At 36.8% G+C, this 17525-nt stretch overlaps 1 protein-coding gene across 1 annotated transcript in view; it reads right to left on the minus strand.

Moving 5' to 3' along the window:
• Window positions 1-752: 752 nt before the first annotated feature.
• The window catches only part of COPB1 (COPI coat complex subunit beta 1), a 53164-nt gene continuing 36391 nt past the window's right edge, over window positions 753-17525 (minus strand). Inside the window, exons 17-22 of the mRNA XM_053720619.1 lie at window positions 17131-17275; window positions 8240-8359; window positions 5771-5916; window positions 4297-4386; window positions 2739-2894; window positions 753-1139 (exon numbers count right to left, since the gene is read on the minus strand). Coding sequence (XP_053576594.1) covers window positions 1080-1139; window positions 2739-2894; window positions 4297-4386; window positions 5771-5916; window positions 8240-8359; window positions 17131-17275 — 717 coding nt within the window. The 3' untranslated portion in view covers window positions 753-1079. The remainder of the gene's footprint in view (window positions 1140-2738; window positions 2895-4296; window positions 4387-5770; window positions 5917-8239; window positions 8360-17130; window positions 17276-17525) is intronic.

The following is a 17525-nucleotide window of genomic DNA, read 5'->3' on the forward strand; positions in this document are numbered from 1 at the left end:
AAGCTTTCCATACCTCAGCAGCTAAATCCCATTACAGTAACTCATTTGTACAGAAATTAGGATAATTCTAATTAATGTTGTTTAAAAAGATAAACAATCCCCATTCCCTAGTTTTGCATAAACAACACATATTAATACACTTTTTACCTCCAATTACCCATATCTAAGCCTCTGCAGACTGCCCCCTTATTTCAGTTCTTTTGACAAACTTGCATTTTAGACAATCAGTACTGACTCCTAGGTAACTTCACATGCGTGAGATCAATGTTATCTATATGGCACACATGAACTAAGCCCTCTAGTGGTGAACAACTGTCAAAATACATTCCGATACCTACCTAGGTTTAGCTTTTAACTAAGAATACCAAGAGAACAAAGCAAAATTGGTGATAAAAGTAAATTGAAATGTTGTTTAAAATTACATGCCTTATATGCATCATGAAAGTTTATTTTGGACTGGACTGTCCCTTTAAATGTTTACTTTCACCTGTTAAAAAGGTCCAATTTTTGCAAACTAAATATAACATCCAAAGCACTTCTACAAATCAGTTTTTTATTAAAGTTATATTATATTAAACATATCTCAACTTTAGTTTTCTTCTGCAGATTGATGAAGTAGAAATGTCAGTGTTTTTTTCATTACATTTCTAAAACTGTCATTCAACTAAGAATATCATAAGAAAAACTGCAGAACCAGCTTGTAATCATAAATAGGCTGACAATGTAAAATAAATCAGACACTAGAATTGGAGTAAAAAAAAAACAAAACCAAGATTGCTTTATTATCAAACGTCACCGTATAGGACATAGTGGGCATTACATTTTATTGAAGGTCGGATAGTCTCAGTATGTGTTAGGAGACAGTATGAATATAAGAAAGAAAAATATATATAAATTTTATAGGTTTAGTGATCTTGATCACAGGAGATCTGAAAATACTATAAATTATCTGCTCCAATGTATTCTGTTGCTACGAAGCACACAGGGCGGGGACGACTTCAAATACAGTATGTTCCAAATGAGAACAGCATATTGGCTGAATGTTTTATTACGTTGATCCCGAGGTGGTCTACTCTGCCTTATATACAGGATTTCTTCTGTGAGAGATTGATTTTATCACCCAGACTTAGAGCCATTCCCTAAAAGAAAAATGAAGAGGTGTCACGAATAAACGATTAAAAAGGGAAGATTTATATATTTATATGTAACTTCATGTGACAGACACAACAGCAGAGATGTTAATACATCGATGTACATTTCAGCCATCGGGTAATCTGAAGATGAATTAATGGTCTTGTTAGCTGCAGTTTGTATATCACCCTTGTCAGTAATACAAGTCCCCTCTGGGATTGTTTTAAAAGGAAAGATTTACCTTGGAAACCGTGCATCTCATTAAAGGCAAAACCCCAATTTTCTCTTTTAGGATTCAGAAAGAGTAACCTTCTAATTTACTTCTATTAGCAAATCGTCTTTGTACTCGTTATCTTTGGTTAAAAAGCAGGAAGGTAAGTTCAGGCGCGTGCACGTCTCTCCAGCGCTATATGACAGCAGTTTTGAAAGGATATTATACATTTGCAAGAGCACTATATGGCAGCTCCTTTTCCTGCAATGCAGTGCTCCAAACGTGCACGTTACCTATCTAGGTATCCCTTCAACAAAGAAAACCATGAGAATGAAGCAAATCCGATAATAGGAGTAAATAGAAACCCTTTTTTATAATTGTATGCTCTGTCTAAATCATAAAAGAACATTTTAGGTTTCATGCCAATTTAATGGGCGGTCACTAATCTTATTTACGTGAAGGAGAGACACATTTTATAGTATAGTTATAGCAAAACAAGCTGATTTCTCTCCATGCCAGCAGGTTTTTGAGAATCGGCTTTAAAGGGACATTCCAGTCAAAACTGAAATGCATGTAGATCAATTACATCTTTGAATAGAAACATATTTGCAATATACTGCAGATGTATTTGCAAAAATGCTTCTAGCAAGAGTTACCAGTTTTAGTGTCAGCATTTTTCCCTGCATGTGCATGTGAAGCATAGCTAGATATTCTCAGTGCACCAGCATTTTTAATACTGCAGCTGCTTAGAATGCCAATGGGGCTTGTATCATGTCAGCAATTAACAAATTGAGTCTTCACCAGATGATACAAGCACCTTAGGCTCTCTGAGCAAGTGCTGTGTGTAAACTGCTGGTGCACGGTGCATACTTAAATACACTTTTGAAACAGCTATAGCTTTTATTAGTAGCATTTTTGGTAATATATTTATATTACTGAAATTATTCTATTCAAAAATAAAATGTATCCATGTAAATTCCATTTTGGGCTGGAATGTCCCTTTAAAGAGCTGAGCAAGAGGCAGTGAAATAGAGCAGTACCTGTTCCCCTTCTTGTTTATAGGCCCAGTCCCCTTCTCCTCACCTGCTCCATATTACTGTGCTGCAATTGTTGAAGTAAAAGGGAAACTAATATTTTCTCTAATCCATAAGAGCAAGCGGCATTTAAACAGGGTTATATTTTCTTAGGTACCTCCTGTTAATGCTTTTATGGCCTTATGGTACAAATACGGAGCATTAACAGCTTTTGTTGCACTGGTTTCAATTTAAATATCTGGTGACTATAAAGATTTTCATTTCAACCTTAACCTACATTGAAACGTTGCAGAGTATTAATAAGCAACATGAAGAAATATTGTAATTTATTGAGTGACGGCTCATTGAATTAGCAAACTTACCTGGCTCTTAGCGCGAATTCTTATGTGTCCAGTCACAGGGGCGTCGGGCCCAAGGTGAATTGGCTTTTCAATGCTGACATTGGCAAGGGCATCCTCTCCAAATATGGAACGAGCATAAAGGTTTGCAGCCATGAAACCACAGTAGCCAGACAGAGCCTGTACGGGAACATACACGTTTACATTACTGGCACAGCACCAGGTAATCAGAGATTAAAAAAATATATATATATATATATATATATATATATATATATATATATATATATATATATAACTAATCAGGAGCACAGCTCTCTGTATATGCTGATGTGCCGTTTCCATCTTAATAAATATATATGACCGAAATGTAAGTTACAATGAAAACGGTCACATGTTAACAAGTGGTGCTAAGTGCCTCACCCCAAGATACTGGAGCTAGATCAAGAGAGGAGTGGAGGGAACATGAAACCTATTTATATCACTATTTATTAAAAAGTCGTTACTATTTCTGTGATATTTCTATGGGAAGAGTACACCAAGTATTTTTAATACAAGAATATTAAAATATATAATAACGTATTAAAGTGATGGTAAATTCACCCCTTTTTAAAATCATATCCGGAATGTTAGGGATATTTTAGACTGAGTTTAATTTATCAGTTGTAATGAAGATGCGCTAGAACTTACTTTTTTAATATAGATATGAAATGGAAATTCCCGTGTTCCTCCGCCCACTTCAAAAGTCAGTTTTTCTGTAAGCGGTTTGTTCTTCAATCAGCGCTCTAGCTACAAAAAAGTGCCATATGGGGAGAGAGCTGATTGGACAATAATTCAAACCGTTAGCTCGCAGAATAATTGACTTTTGAAGTGGGTGGCCGGAGCGCATGGAATTTGAAAAAGTAAGTTACAGCGCATCTTCGTTACAACCGATGAATTAAACTCCATCTAAAATATCAGTAACAGTGCGGATCTATTTTTATAAAGGGAGAGTTTACATTACTTTAATTTGTTCTAGCAAAGCTCTGTTGTGATAAGGTATAGGCAGATATTGTTGTAGCAAATTGGCGCTATATATTAATGCTTGATGTTGGGATTGTTAGTGTCACATGAGTGTATTACAATCAGTTGTCTTGTATTACTGCAAATTTTTAAACATCCTATTATTTACTGACATACTGTACTATCATGCAATATTTTATCTATTTATTGTTTTGTTAATTTCTTTGTAGTTTCTGAAAATACTAAATGATAAATTCCTGTGAAAAAATGTTTCAAAGGTTCTTTCAATTCCAGATAATTGTGTGTTATTGGAATTTATCCATTTGAAAATATTGTAGTGCAAAAAAATAAAAAAAAAAGTTACATGCTTTTATTCATTAGAGCATGTCATTTTAGTACTACAGGCTTACACACAAAGTTTAAATACCCCTCTAGAGCTCCATTCCTGGGGTTAAACACATAGACTTGCAGGGTCGGAAGTGCTAAAATTATTACATGCTCTAACAAATTTGAGCATGTAAATGTCCCTTTAACTGTTCACCACTTTTTGTGTAAATAAATAATAATCATCTAAACTTACCTTCTCCGGGGTTAAGCATTTCATGTTTGTGGATTTCAGAATGTGCTGCAAATATTCATTCAGATCAACAATGTTCGTGTTGACGGTCACCTTAATTACAAAAGGCAAAGAGAGTCGGTAAATAATTCTGTGTTGCACAACACATACAGCTCCTTTATGGTTTCATTCATTTAAAACAAAAGCGTAAAGAGCTCTAACTCATTAGTTACACAATGGCAAAAATCAATGTGAAACATTAACATTTACTAATAACGTTACACAAACATAATTACCAAGACAAGTCATCTGATAAACGCTTATAAATATCTATCTTTATATGGCTGTTTTAAGCATTTATTTAGCAAAATTCCATATTAAGCACTGAAGATTGCAATAATAAGCATCTGGCAGTGGTGCAGTTATTTGTGGGCAGAGGGTTCAGGAGCACAAGACTGTAGTCTATAGATATTAAAGTGAAGGTAAACTTTGATGAATAAAAGCCTGTTTTTTAAAAATACTATTAAAAACAGGGGCACTTTCATTCATCAAAGTTTAGAAAGCAGCCGTTTGATTAAAAAGCTTTGTTTTTTTCACAGCCAGAGCAGCTTCCCCCACACGGAGATCCTCTCTTCACACGTCATCAATGACTAATCCAGCTTCCTCCAATCATGGTTTTCCCCCAGGGTAGTCATTGCCTGAGGCCATGCTGTGATTGGAGGAAGCCGTATTAGTCATTGCTGATGTGTGAAGAGAGAATCTCCGGGTGGGGGAAGCTGCTCTGGCTGTGAAAAAAACAAAGCTAAGTTTTTAAACAAAACGGCTGCTTTCTAAACTTTGATGAATGAAAGTGCCCCTTGTTTTTAATAGTATTTTTAAAAACCATGCTTTTATTCATCAAAGTTTACCTTCACTTTAAATGACCGAGTGTTACAAGCTGCCCAAAATTACAAACTGTACATCATCGAAAATATCTTTTAAAAAAGACACAAGTAAAAATAAACTTTTATGATTCAGATATAGCATGCAGTTTTAAGACACTTTCCAATTTACTTCCATTATCAAATTTTGCACAATCTTTTTTTATTCACACTTTCTGGGGAACAAGATACTACTGAGTATGTGCACAAGCTCACAGGGTATACGTATACTAGTCTGTGATTGGCGGATGTCTGTCACATGATACAGTGGGTCGAAAAATGGGAGAAATAAAATAAAATGTAAGAAACAAAATCTACTGCTTATATGAAATTCAGAGTAAGTGTTAAATTATTATCTTTTTATTATGCACTTGTTAATGATGAAATTCTACTGCATTGAGGGGTCCTTTAAGTTTAAAGTCATATAAATAACTCCATAGCCATTCATTTTATACTAAAAAGGTCACACTATTTATCCATAAAGGGGATTCAAGTCTAGAAATAAATGGTGGTTATATTTTATAGGGTACCAATATAATTTTGTCTGTGATGTGTGACTTAAATAAGAAAATACAAACCTTGTTCTCCCATTCAAACTCCGCCCACATCTGCCGGAACTCTGTGTCTGTGCAAGATGCAGGCTGGATGTAATCCATAATGTCAATGTGAATATCGCTTAGGACAACGCAGTTTCTGTCACTTGCTGCACCTGACACATCATACACTAGAAACAAAACGAAAATGTAAAAAGCTTCCATCATCACTTTTAAACCCATTGTTACTTCTCTCTACAACCTCCCGATGTTTGAAAAACAAGCGTGTACTAAACTCAAAGCACAAATATGTTCATATAAATGGAGAGGCTCAAGAATCTGAGGTTTCTCTGCTACCAACTTAAAACAAACTCACACAATATAAAATCCGAGTTACACTGATTAAGCCTCTCTGTGATGCAAACTTACAAAAATGAAAATTAAATATTTTTTTACAATATCGTCAAAATATTATGGGTTTGTTTTGGAAAGTATACAATTTGCGGTGTTTTTCCCAGGAAAAATTTTATTGGGCGCACCACCTGGCTAACATTTAAGCCAATATTAAAGGGATACTGAACCCAATTTTTTTTTCTTTAATGATTCAGAGCAGCAATTTTAAACAACTTTCTAAATTTTCTCCTGTTATCAATTTTTCTTCATTCTCTTGCTATATTTATTTGAAAAAAGCAGGAATGTAAAGCTTAGGAACCAGCCCATCTTTGGTTCAGCACCCTGGGATCAGTATCCCTTTAAGCTAAATGTAACATTTTCAATGTTTGTTGCACAAAATTATTATTAAATACATTTATGTTCAATTATGCAACTCATGTGTGGTCTGGATAGTTTAAGTCACATTTATAAATAAGAGAACAATGTTAAAAAATGTTATAATATTTAATATCCTAACAATTCGGTTTCAGACTATATGGGAATCTTGTTTTTCAGGTGATCGCAATACAAAATGTATTTGGCACTGAAAGCCCGATCAAACTGACATACACAATGACACTTTCACACAGTTGTTTTAAATTAACCCCGTTGTACAGTGTGTAAGGGAAATCGACATTTACATGTGTGAGATTAACCTATTGTAATCTGAATCCATCCTGATCACTATATTAGTATATAGGTGTGAAGGGTTTTCTGGGCATGTTTGTGCAATTATTATATTGACACTTTTTATATTTAAAAGTATTCATTTTTCCATAATTGTCCAAATATTGATTGTCTTCCGGTTTAGCACGATATACTTCTGAAATCAACATGAACACTAGGGGTTTCTATTAGAAGGAAGAGGACGCAACTTCTCACCTTCTAAAACGTGATTTTAACAGTTCTCCCACTGAAACTGCTGCATTTAAATAATGTAGACTCAAATATGTTGTACAAACTGAGCTGCTCCTTAGTGACCTGTGGTTTCAATAATGCAGTCACAAAAACAGGAAACTGCACTTATGACGGGTTTTGTCTTTGCAGTAACAAAAGGTGTGATGGTGTTTGATATCACGAAAGCACAATCCTGTTTAAAAGGCCGGGTATGAAGATTCCTGTACTGAAAGGGACAATATCGACCATACCAGTTTGGATTAGAAACTAACATTTATAGAAAGTGATTACTAGTTGCCATTTCTAGGTGTTAGGATCCTGATCTCACCTTTCCTGAACATCCCCTTAGCTGCATGAGAAATCATGTATTAAATACATATGTAAATTTGTGTCCTGCCCACACCAGCTGGTCAATACAATAGCAATTAATATTGTTGTAATGAATCTAGACCATGTATACAAATACACCTCTAAAGTGTCATCTGTGACCATTTCAGAGCGTCTTGTATTTCAAGGCAATTTATTACAAATGGTCTTAGAATATTTCCATAGATGATAAAGTTCCAGACTGGCATTTTTGACAAGTGCCTTCAGGTGTCGAATTTGAGAAACATAAAATGGTCTCAAAAACCTGTTGAGAAGTATCAAGAAAATGGAATGTGATCATCTCCAAGAAACAACTGAAAACCCACATTGTGATTGCATCGAAATAAACAAAAGCCCCTTTTCAGCAGGAAGTAAAATAAAAATTGGCCAATAGATTGTAATTGTACTTATTGTTTGTGTTACCCTTTGCTTTTAGTAATACTCTTTAAATGTTCTGCTCTTTAAATTGAGCAGGCGGTATATATTTATTATTTGCTGCCTAATGTTTGGAAGTTGGACAATAGTAATGGGCCCTATTGGGCAGGGGGTATATATTTATTACTCGCTCCCTTATGTTTGGAAGTTGGACAATATTATTGGGCCCTAAGCCAATCGTGGGTGAGCTATTTACAGCTCAATACTATGTTACCCATTTCATTCACTCATAAAAAAAAAAAATATAAAAATATATAAGCAGCAGCTATTTTCAGGTTATGCTAATAAAAGACTCTTTAGAGAAGCACCACTGCGGTAAATGACTGCTGCTTTGGCAGGTACAAGAGCAATGGACACAATCCTCCTAAACAAATAAGGACTTACCAATATTACCAAAAATGATCCCGTTTTCTGTAGATGCAACTTTAACATTGGCTTTTATGTTTGCAAAATCATGTGGGGCGAGTGTGAGGGGGGACGGTTTCTCTACAAGCTTCAAATCACCTATCAAAAGACATGAAAAGCAAGTCACATAAACCGTGATAAAACATATATATATATATATATATATATATATATATATATATATATATATATATATATATATATATATATATATATATATATAAATATATATATTTTATGTTACGTTGCACATTTTGAACAAAAGAACATTTTAAAAATGGTAAAGAATGAAATTGCCTTAAAATTATTTTGCATACAGATACAGTTTATATAAGCAATTAAGTACTGAACTGTAAAAGAGCATTTAAAACTGACACTATATTAAAGATTTGCATAGCTAGGTTTATATCCTCTCCCTTAACTGTGGGTCATATAGGGCTTTCTATAGAGGAGTTTCCCACTGCTCTAAGCAATTACTATGTACCATGTAGATATACAATTTGCAACATTGTGAGGAAAACCTGGGTTACAGAATTTGCATTTCTGCTCTCTTGGGGATTTGAGACAAGCATAACTTGTACACAAAACAAGGGGCGTTTAACGTCCTATAAATGGTCACACAGAGCAAACCTGCAGCAATAAGGCTTCACAAAACAACATGGTAAATATTAATCATGACAGTTTTAGAAATTGTGACCAGGACAAATCAAGAACAAGGAATGACAAAAAATACAAATAATCTAAAGATAAAAACACAGGTTGGTATAGAAAATAAATAAATACTGACTGACCGTGTTTCCCAGGTTGCTACAACTATATTATAAGCACAGGCTTATATAAGGCTTACCTATAAAAAACACCGGTAAGTCCAATGTGTACAAGCACCAAGGTAACCCCCACCAATGGGGTTGCAAATTTTTTTGCAGGTGTGCAAGCTAACAGACCGGCACCACAGTTTGGAAAAATGTAACTGTTCCAAAAGTAGTATAGCAGCACCACCAATTTAATAAAAAGATTTCTTTATTAAGCCAACATAAAACAGACATTTCGGATTTTCATCCTTAAAGGGACATTCAACACTGCCCACAACATTAATCTATGTTTCAAAACAAAATAAAAAGATCAAGCTCCAAGGTGCCCCCTTTCTCTTACTTACCGCCTTCACTGTTGAATCGTCATTGTTATCTTCCAAATTGGTGTCCTAACATGTCTTCCTAACTCCCCCCACCGTGACGTCTTCGCCTTCTTTCTCAAACTAGCAGCCAATGAGAGCCCATTCCCCGGACTGAAATCCAAGCGCGTTCACGGCCGTTAGCGCATGCGCAATATACTAGGAACACTAAAAGCGGAACCAAAATAATCCAAGTTGTTTCCGTTCCGCTTATATTACGTAATGGAGTACTATAAGTAAGATAATCGGAACGGAAACAACTTGGGTTATTATGGTTCCGCTTTTAATGTTCCTATTGTATCGCACATGTGCTAACGCCCGTGAACGCGCTGGGATTGAAGTAGGAGAAATGGGATATAACTGCCGGCAAGTTTGAAGAAGACAAGCTATACATCACAGTGGGGGGAGTTAAGCAGCCATATTAGGAAACAAATTTTGAAGTTATCGATGAGGATTGAACAGTGAAGGCAGTAAGTAAGAGAAAGGGGGAACGTTGAAACTTGCTCTTTATACTTAGTTTAGAAACATAGATTATTGTTGTGGGCAGTGTTGAATGTCCCTTTAATCATGTCTAATGTGCATACATTTAAAATCAACCTTAAATAGGCTATAACCACGCCCCCACATACACCTCCACCTGTCTTAACCCTTGCCTGTACAAAATCACATCAATTTCTAAAGATAGTGCCATCTAGTGGCCAAAACATATGTTGTTTAAACACATAGTAAAAAATATCCCTTAGATCCAATTTTTTGGGGGTCATTAGTATAAAAATTACCATAATTGAATTTTAAATCTTAAAGGAATGGTTATCTATTCATTACAAGCATACCCCCCAATCCATTTCCCTATTTATCCCATTTGGGGTCATAGTCCCTAACTCATGTATCCAGTATAGCTTCCTATTCTGTAAAACGTTTGTTCTATTTCATCCTCTTCTGGGTATTCTAACATGCTCCAGTACCTGAAACCTGAGCTGGTTTATTTGATGTCCAGCCATAATAAAATGATTGGACACGGGCCTCCAAATGACCTATTCTGATATTACTCTTGTGCTGGTTGATGCATTCAAGCACCTTACGAGTAGTCTCGCCAACGTACCCCAGCCCACAAGGACACAGTTAAATAAACCGCATACTTTGTATTACAGGTATAATGATCTCTTAATCTATATTTTTTACCGGTACGAAGATGGGTACAGATTGGGCCTTTTATGATGCTATTGCAATTTTGACAACCAAGGCAGGGAAAACATTCCACATTTTTCTCACCAATGTAGCTTTGGTTAACATTCTTTATTGGACCAACATCTGCCTTTACCAACGTATCTTTAAGGTTTTTACCCCTTCTGAATGCAGTCATAGGGGGACTTATAAACTCCTTCACATCTGGGATTGAAATCTGTATAACATGCCAATGCTTTCGCAAAACCTTTTGTATCTGGCTACTCCAAGGGGAATAGTCATTAACAAAAATCATTTTGGGGTACCCTTAACCTTTATTTTGTCTTTCAGAAGGGTGGTCCTAGGAATTTTCAATACATCCTTCATTCCCTGTTCAATTATATCTGCCGGGTATCCCCTCTGTTTGAAGCGTTCACCCATTTCCAAAAGCCTATCTTGAATTAAATTCTCATCAGAGACAATCCGCCTCACACGCATGAAATGACTTCTGGGTAAACTCTTCACCAGAGCAGGAGGATGTGCACTTTCAAAGTGCAACAGATTGTTGCAGTCTGTTTGTTTCTTATAATGATCTACAGCAAACATACCATCTTTTTTGTACACAGTAGTGTCCAAAAAATCAATTCTTTCTTCACTCATATTTAATTTAAACTTAAAGGGCCATAATACCCAAATGTTTAAACACTTGAAAGTGATGCAGCATAGCTGTAAAAAGATGACTAGAAAATATCACCTGAACATCTCTATGTAAAAAAGAAAGATATTTTACCTCAAAATTTCCTCAATAGCCCCATCCCATTGTAAAGGACTTCTAAGCAGCAAATTAGTATGTCTGTCCCAGGACAGCCGAAGGGTTGAGCCACGTACACTCTCATGTTATTTCCCTAATTCAGTGTAAGGAAGCTTAAAATGAAATCTCATGAGATCACAGTAAAAGAGTTAATGACCTCAGCACTGCTGATGCTGATTGGCTGCTGTTCATGTCTTCATTTTTTTTTACCTGCAGCTGGGAGCAGATGAATTATAACTTTTTACACAGAACTTACTCTGCTGAGCTGAGGAAATTGTGAGGTAAAATATCTTCATTTTTTACATAGAGATGTTTAGGTGATGTTTTCCTGTCAGCTTTTTACAGTTATACTGCATCAGTTTCAAGTGATTTAGCATATAAGTATTATGTCCCTTTAGTATGCTGTGTGGCACAATTTAGATCCCTAACAAAATGCTCCAGGGTTCCAATGTAACCCAACCATATGCCAAAAATATCATCTGTATAGCGCCATCATGTGGCGCCATATAGATGAAACAACTGATGACTATAAACAAAATATTCTTCAAATGTAGTCATGAAAATATTGGCATAGTTTGGGGCGACACTGGAACCCATAGCCGTACCCTGCAATTGCAAATAAAAATGATCTTGGAAAAGAAAAATAATTGCATCCAAGGACAATACACAAGAGATTCAAAACAAAATGTCCTCTGTCTCTCACTTCTATCCAAATCTTGTACTCAACACCTATTGACAGCACCCATACCTGCCTCGTGTGTAATCGAGGTGCATAGACTTGTCACGTCAAGGCTAAATAGAATACCCTTGTTGTTATCTAATATCACATTTTGGACTTTATTTACAAAGTCCCCTGTATCTTTAATATACGAGGTGGAGCAAACAAATGGCCTAAGTATTTTATCAACATATATAGATGCTTTAGAAAGTATAGAGCCCACCCCTGCCACAGGAGGCCAGGAGGCCTTTCCATGTCCTTGTGGACTTTGGAGGGTGTGTACAGGACAGGTATAGTGTCTTCTGTTTCTAGAATAAACCTGGCTGTCTTGCTATCAATTAATCCAATTCTTTGAGCTCCAACCACACATGTTTCAAGCTCCTTTTAGATTTTATACATTGGATTAGATGGTAGCAATTGATATACATTTGTATCAGCCAGCTGTCCCACAATCTCTTAAATATAATATTCTTTTTCTAAAATGACAAGGGCTCCATCCTTGTCCGCCTCTTTAAAAATAAAGTTTATTATTTTCTTTAAGGCTCTTCAAACTGCCCCTATCCTCCCTATTAAAGTTATTCACTCTATATGCATGTTTAGAACAACAATTCCTTTCAACCCCTTTTGCATAAATTATCAATGTCATGTTCTACTAGTTGGATAAAGGTACTAACACCTGGGTTCACCTGTTGTGGCGTAAAGTTACTTTTATTATTCAAACCCAGTGCTTTTAACTTAAATCTATTGTGTGACTTTGAAATACAGGTAACATCAATATTCCCAGCATTTACCCCAGGAAAATGACATTTTAATTTTAGAGATCTGTAAAAATGCTGTAACTCCCCTTAATTCAAAAGTGTTCAGTCTCTGTTGTACCGGACAAAATGAGAGTCCTTTAGAAAGAGTTCTCTGTTCATCTGGTGCTAGAGGATAAGTACTTAAATTAAGCACTACTGACCGTACTTGCTGCGGGTCATTACCCGGTAAGCACTCTGGCCTCTGCCCCTCTGTCAGTTCCTGCTTCGTCCACCTCTTTCGGTGTCTGCTACTGCCCCGCCGGTGTCGCTGCCTCCTTCCAGGTCGGAGTCCCCTGACCCCGATTCAGATGTTTGGCTCCATGAGCCTGCATAGGCATTCCGCGTGTCATGGCGTCTGGTGCCGGAAGTAGTCCCCATGTACTCCTGGTCCGGCCATTCAATCCCCGGTAAACAGTTCCGGATAGGTAATCGTTCTCATCACTGCTCCATTTGCTCTTTTTTACGCTCTTGGATTTCATTTCTCAACTCCAGGATCTGTTTGTCAATCGTGTCGATATACTGTTGTAAGGCATCCGGAGATAGATTGGACTGTAGGTCTTTCTTGAGCCGATCCAACTGGAGGTGTATGTGGGGGCATGGTTATAGCCTATTTAAGGTTGATTTTAAATGTATGCACATTAGACATGATTAAGGATGAAAATCTGAAACGTTGTCTGTTTTATGTTGACTTAATAAAGTAATCTTTTTATTAAATTGGTGGTGCTGATATACTACTTTTGGAACAGTTCAATTTTTCCAGACCGTGGTGCCGGTCTGTTAGCTTGCACACCTGCAAACAATTTGCAACCCCATTGGTGGGGGTTACCTTGGTGCTTGTACATATTGGACTTACCTGTATTTCTCTGCACCTGTTCAAACAGATCCTGGAGTTGAGAAATGAAATCCAAGAGCGTAAAAAAGAGCAAATGGAGCCGTGATGAGAACGATTACCTATCTGGAACGGTTTACCGGGGATTGAATGGCCGGACCGGAAGTACATGGGGAACTACTTCCGGCACCAGACGCCATGACACGCAAAATGCCTATGCAGGCTTATAGAGCCAAACATCCGACCTGGAAGGAGGCCGCGCGGTAGGAGAGTCACCAGAAGAGGTGGACGAAGCAGGAACCGCCAGAGTGCTTACCGGGTAATGACCCGCAGCAAGTACGGTCAGTAGTGCTTATCCTCTAGCACCAGATGAACAGAGAACTCTTTGTAAAGGACTCTCATTTTGTCCGGTACAACAGAGACTGGACACTTTTGAATTAAGGAGAGTTACAGCGTTTTTACAGATCTCTAAAATTAAAATGTAATTTTCCTGGGGTAAATGCTGGGAATATTGATGATGTTACCTGTATTTCAACGTCACACAATAGATTTAAGTTAAAAGCACTGGGTTTGAATAATAAAAGTAACTTTACGCCACAACAGGTGAACCCAGGTGTTAGTACCTTTATCCAACTAGTGGAACATGCATATAGAGTGAATAACTTTAATAGGGAGGATAGGGGCAATTTGAAGAGCCTTAAGGAAAATAATAAACTTATTTCTAAAGAGGCGGACAAGGGTGGAACCCTTGTCATTTAAAAAAAAAAAAGAATATTAGATTGTGGGACAGCTGGCTGATGTATATCAATTGCTACAATCTAATCTAATGTATAAAATAAAAAGGAGCTTGAAACATGTGTGGTTAGAGCTCAAAGAATTGGATTAATTGATAGCAAGACAGCCAGATTTATTCTAGAAACAGAAGACACTATACCTGTCCTGTACACCCCCCCAAAGTCCACAAGGACATGGAAAGGCCTCCTGTGGCAGGGGTGGGCTCTATACTTTTTAAAGCATCTATATATGTTGATAAAATACTTAGGCCATTTGTTTGCTCCACCTCGTATATTAAAGATACAGGGGACTTTGTAAATAAAGTCCAAAATGTGATATTAGATAACAACAAGGGTATTCTATTTAGCCTTGACGTGACAAGTCTATAAACCTTGATTACACACGAGGCAGGTATGGGTGCTGTCAATAGGTGTTTAGTATAAGATTTGGATAGAAGTGAGAGACAGGGGACATTTTGTTTTGAATCTCTTGTGTATTGTCCTTAGATGCAATTTTTTTCTGTTCCAAGATCATTTTTATTTGCAATTGCAGGGTACGGCTATGGGTTCCAATGTCACTGCAACCTATGCCAATATTTTCATGAATACATTTGAAGAATATTTTGTTTATAGTCATCAGTTGTTTCATCTATATGACGCCACATGGTGGCGCTATATAGATGATATTTTTGGCATATGGTTGGGTGACATTGGAAACCTGGAGCATTTTGTTAGGTATCTAAATTGTGCCACATAGCATACTAAGTCTTAATTAAATATGAGTGAAGAAAGAATTGCTTTTTTGGACACTACTGTGTACAAAAAAGATGGTATGTTGGCTGTAGATCTTTATAAGAAACAGACTGCAACAATCTGTTGCACTTTGAAAGTGCACATCCTCCTGCTCTGGTGAAGAGTTTACCCAGAAGCCAATTCATGCGTGTGAGACGGATTGTCTCTGATGAGAATTGAATTAAACATAGGCTTTTGGAAATGGGTGATCGCTTCAAACAGAGGGGATACCCGGCAGATATAATTGAACAGGGAATGAAGGATGTATTGAAAATTCCTAGGAACACCATTCTTAAAGACAAAATAAAGGTTAAGGGTACCCCCAAAATGATTTTTGTTAATGACTATTCCCCTTGGAGTAGCCAGATATAAAAGGTTCTGCGAAAGCATTGGCATGTTTTACAGATTTTAAACCCAGATGTGAAGGGGTTTATAAGTCCCCCTATGACTGCATTCAGAAGGGGTAAAAACCTTAAAGATACATTGGTAAAGGCAGATGTCGGTCCAATAAAGAATGTTAACCAAATTTACATCTGTGAGAAAAATTTGGGATGTTTTCCCTGCCTTGGTTGTCAAAATTGCAACAGCATCATAAAAGGCCCAATCTGTACCCATCTTCGTACAGGTAAAAAACATAGATTAAGAGATCATTATACCTGTAATACAAAGTATGCAGTTTATTTAACTAAGTGTCCTTGTGGGCTGGGGTACATTGGCGAGACTACTCGTAAGGTGCGTGAAGGCATCAACCAGCACAAGAGTAATATTAGAATAGGTAATTTGGAGGTCCCTGTGTCCAATCATTTTATTATGGATGGACATCAAATAAACCAGCTCAGGTTTCAGGTACTGGAGCATGTTAGAATACCCAGAAGAGGAGGAAATAGAACAAAAATTTTACAGAATAGGGAGCTATACTGGATACATGAGTTAGGGACTATGACCCCAAATGGGATGAATAGGGAAATGGATTGGGGGGTATGCTTGTAATGAATAAATAACCATTCCTTTAGGATTTAAAATTCAATTATGGTAATTATGTTATACTAATGACCCCAAAAAATTGGATCTTAGAGATACTTTTTACTATGTGTTTAAACAACATATGTTTTGGCCACTAGATGGCACTATCTTTAGAAATTGATGTGATTTTGTACAGGCAAGGGTTAAGACTGGTGGAGGTGTATGTGGGGGCGTGGTTATAGCCTATTTAAGGTTGATTTTAAATGTATGCACATTATGTTGGCTTAATAAAGTAATCTTTTTATTAAATCGGTGGTGCTGTTATACTACTTTTGGAACAGTATAAAAAAAAAAACACAGGCTTACCTATAAGCACAGGCCTACCTATATGCAAAGACTTACCTACAGTATAAGCACAGGCTTACCTATATGCACGCAGCACAGGCTTACCTATATGCACAGACTTACCTACAGTATAAGCACAGGCTTACCTATATGCACAGACTTACCTACAGTATAAGCACAGGCATACCTATATGCACAGACTTACCTACAGTATAAGCACAGGCATACCTATATGCACAGACTTACCTACAGTATAAGCACAGGCATACCTATATGCACAGACTTACCTACAGTATAAGCACAGGCATACCTATATGCACAGGCTTACCTATATGCACAGGCTTACCTACAGTATAAGCACAGGCTTACCTATAAGCAAAGGACAGGCATGCCTATTAAAACACAGGCATACCTACAAGCATAGGCTTACCTACAAGCACAGGCTTACCTACAAGCACAGGTTTACCTATAGTAAAAGCACAGGCTTACCTATAAGCACAGACTTACCTAGAGTCGCCAGCTCCAGGGTACAGTTTTGCAAAGTATCACTAGTCTGATTGACAACCAAGACATCTAATACGATATCGTACTGGTTAACATGAACATAGGCTTCTGCATACACTGGGTCTGAGAAACCAGTCAGCTGGGTGACCTGCAATGGTACAAACATGTAGCGTTAGTGACAACACGCTGACACCTCCCTTGTGGTCTATATAATATTTATTTCATTAGTTAGAGGGAATAGAATAGGCTAATGAATTAGGCACAGCATTTTTGCTTTTAGAATCATATTAAAACAGCACAAAACGTGTGAAATCTAATAGAATATTTTAACTGAAGGAACAGACTTGTGTTATGTATGCAGAGATTTTTATTAAAGGGACATGAAACTCAAAACTAAT

The sequence above is a fragment of the Bombina bombina genome, chromosome 7 (assembly GCF_027579735.1).
Source record: "Bombina bombina isolate aBomBom1 chromosome 7, aBomBom1.pri, whole genome shotgun sequence".
NCBI lineage: Eukaryota > Metazoa > Chordata > Amphibia > Anura > Bombinatoridae > Bombina > Bombina bombina.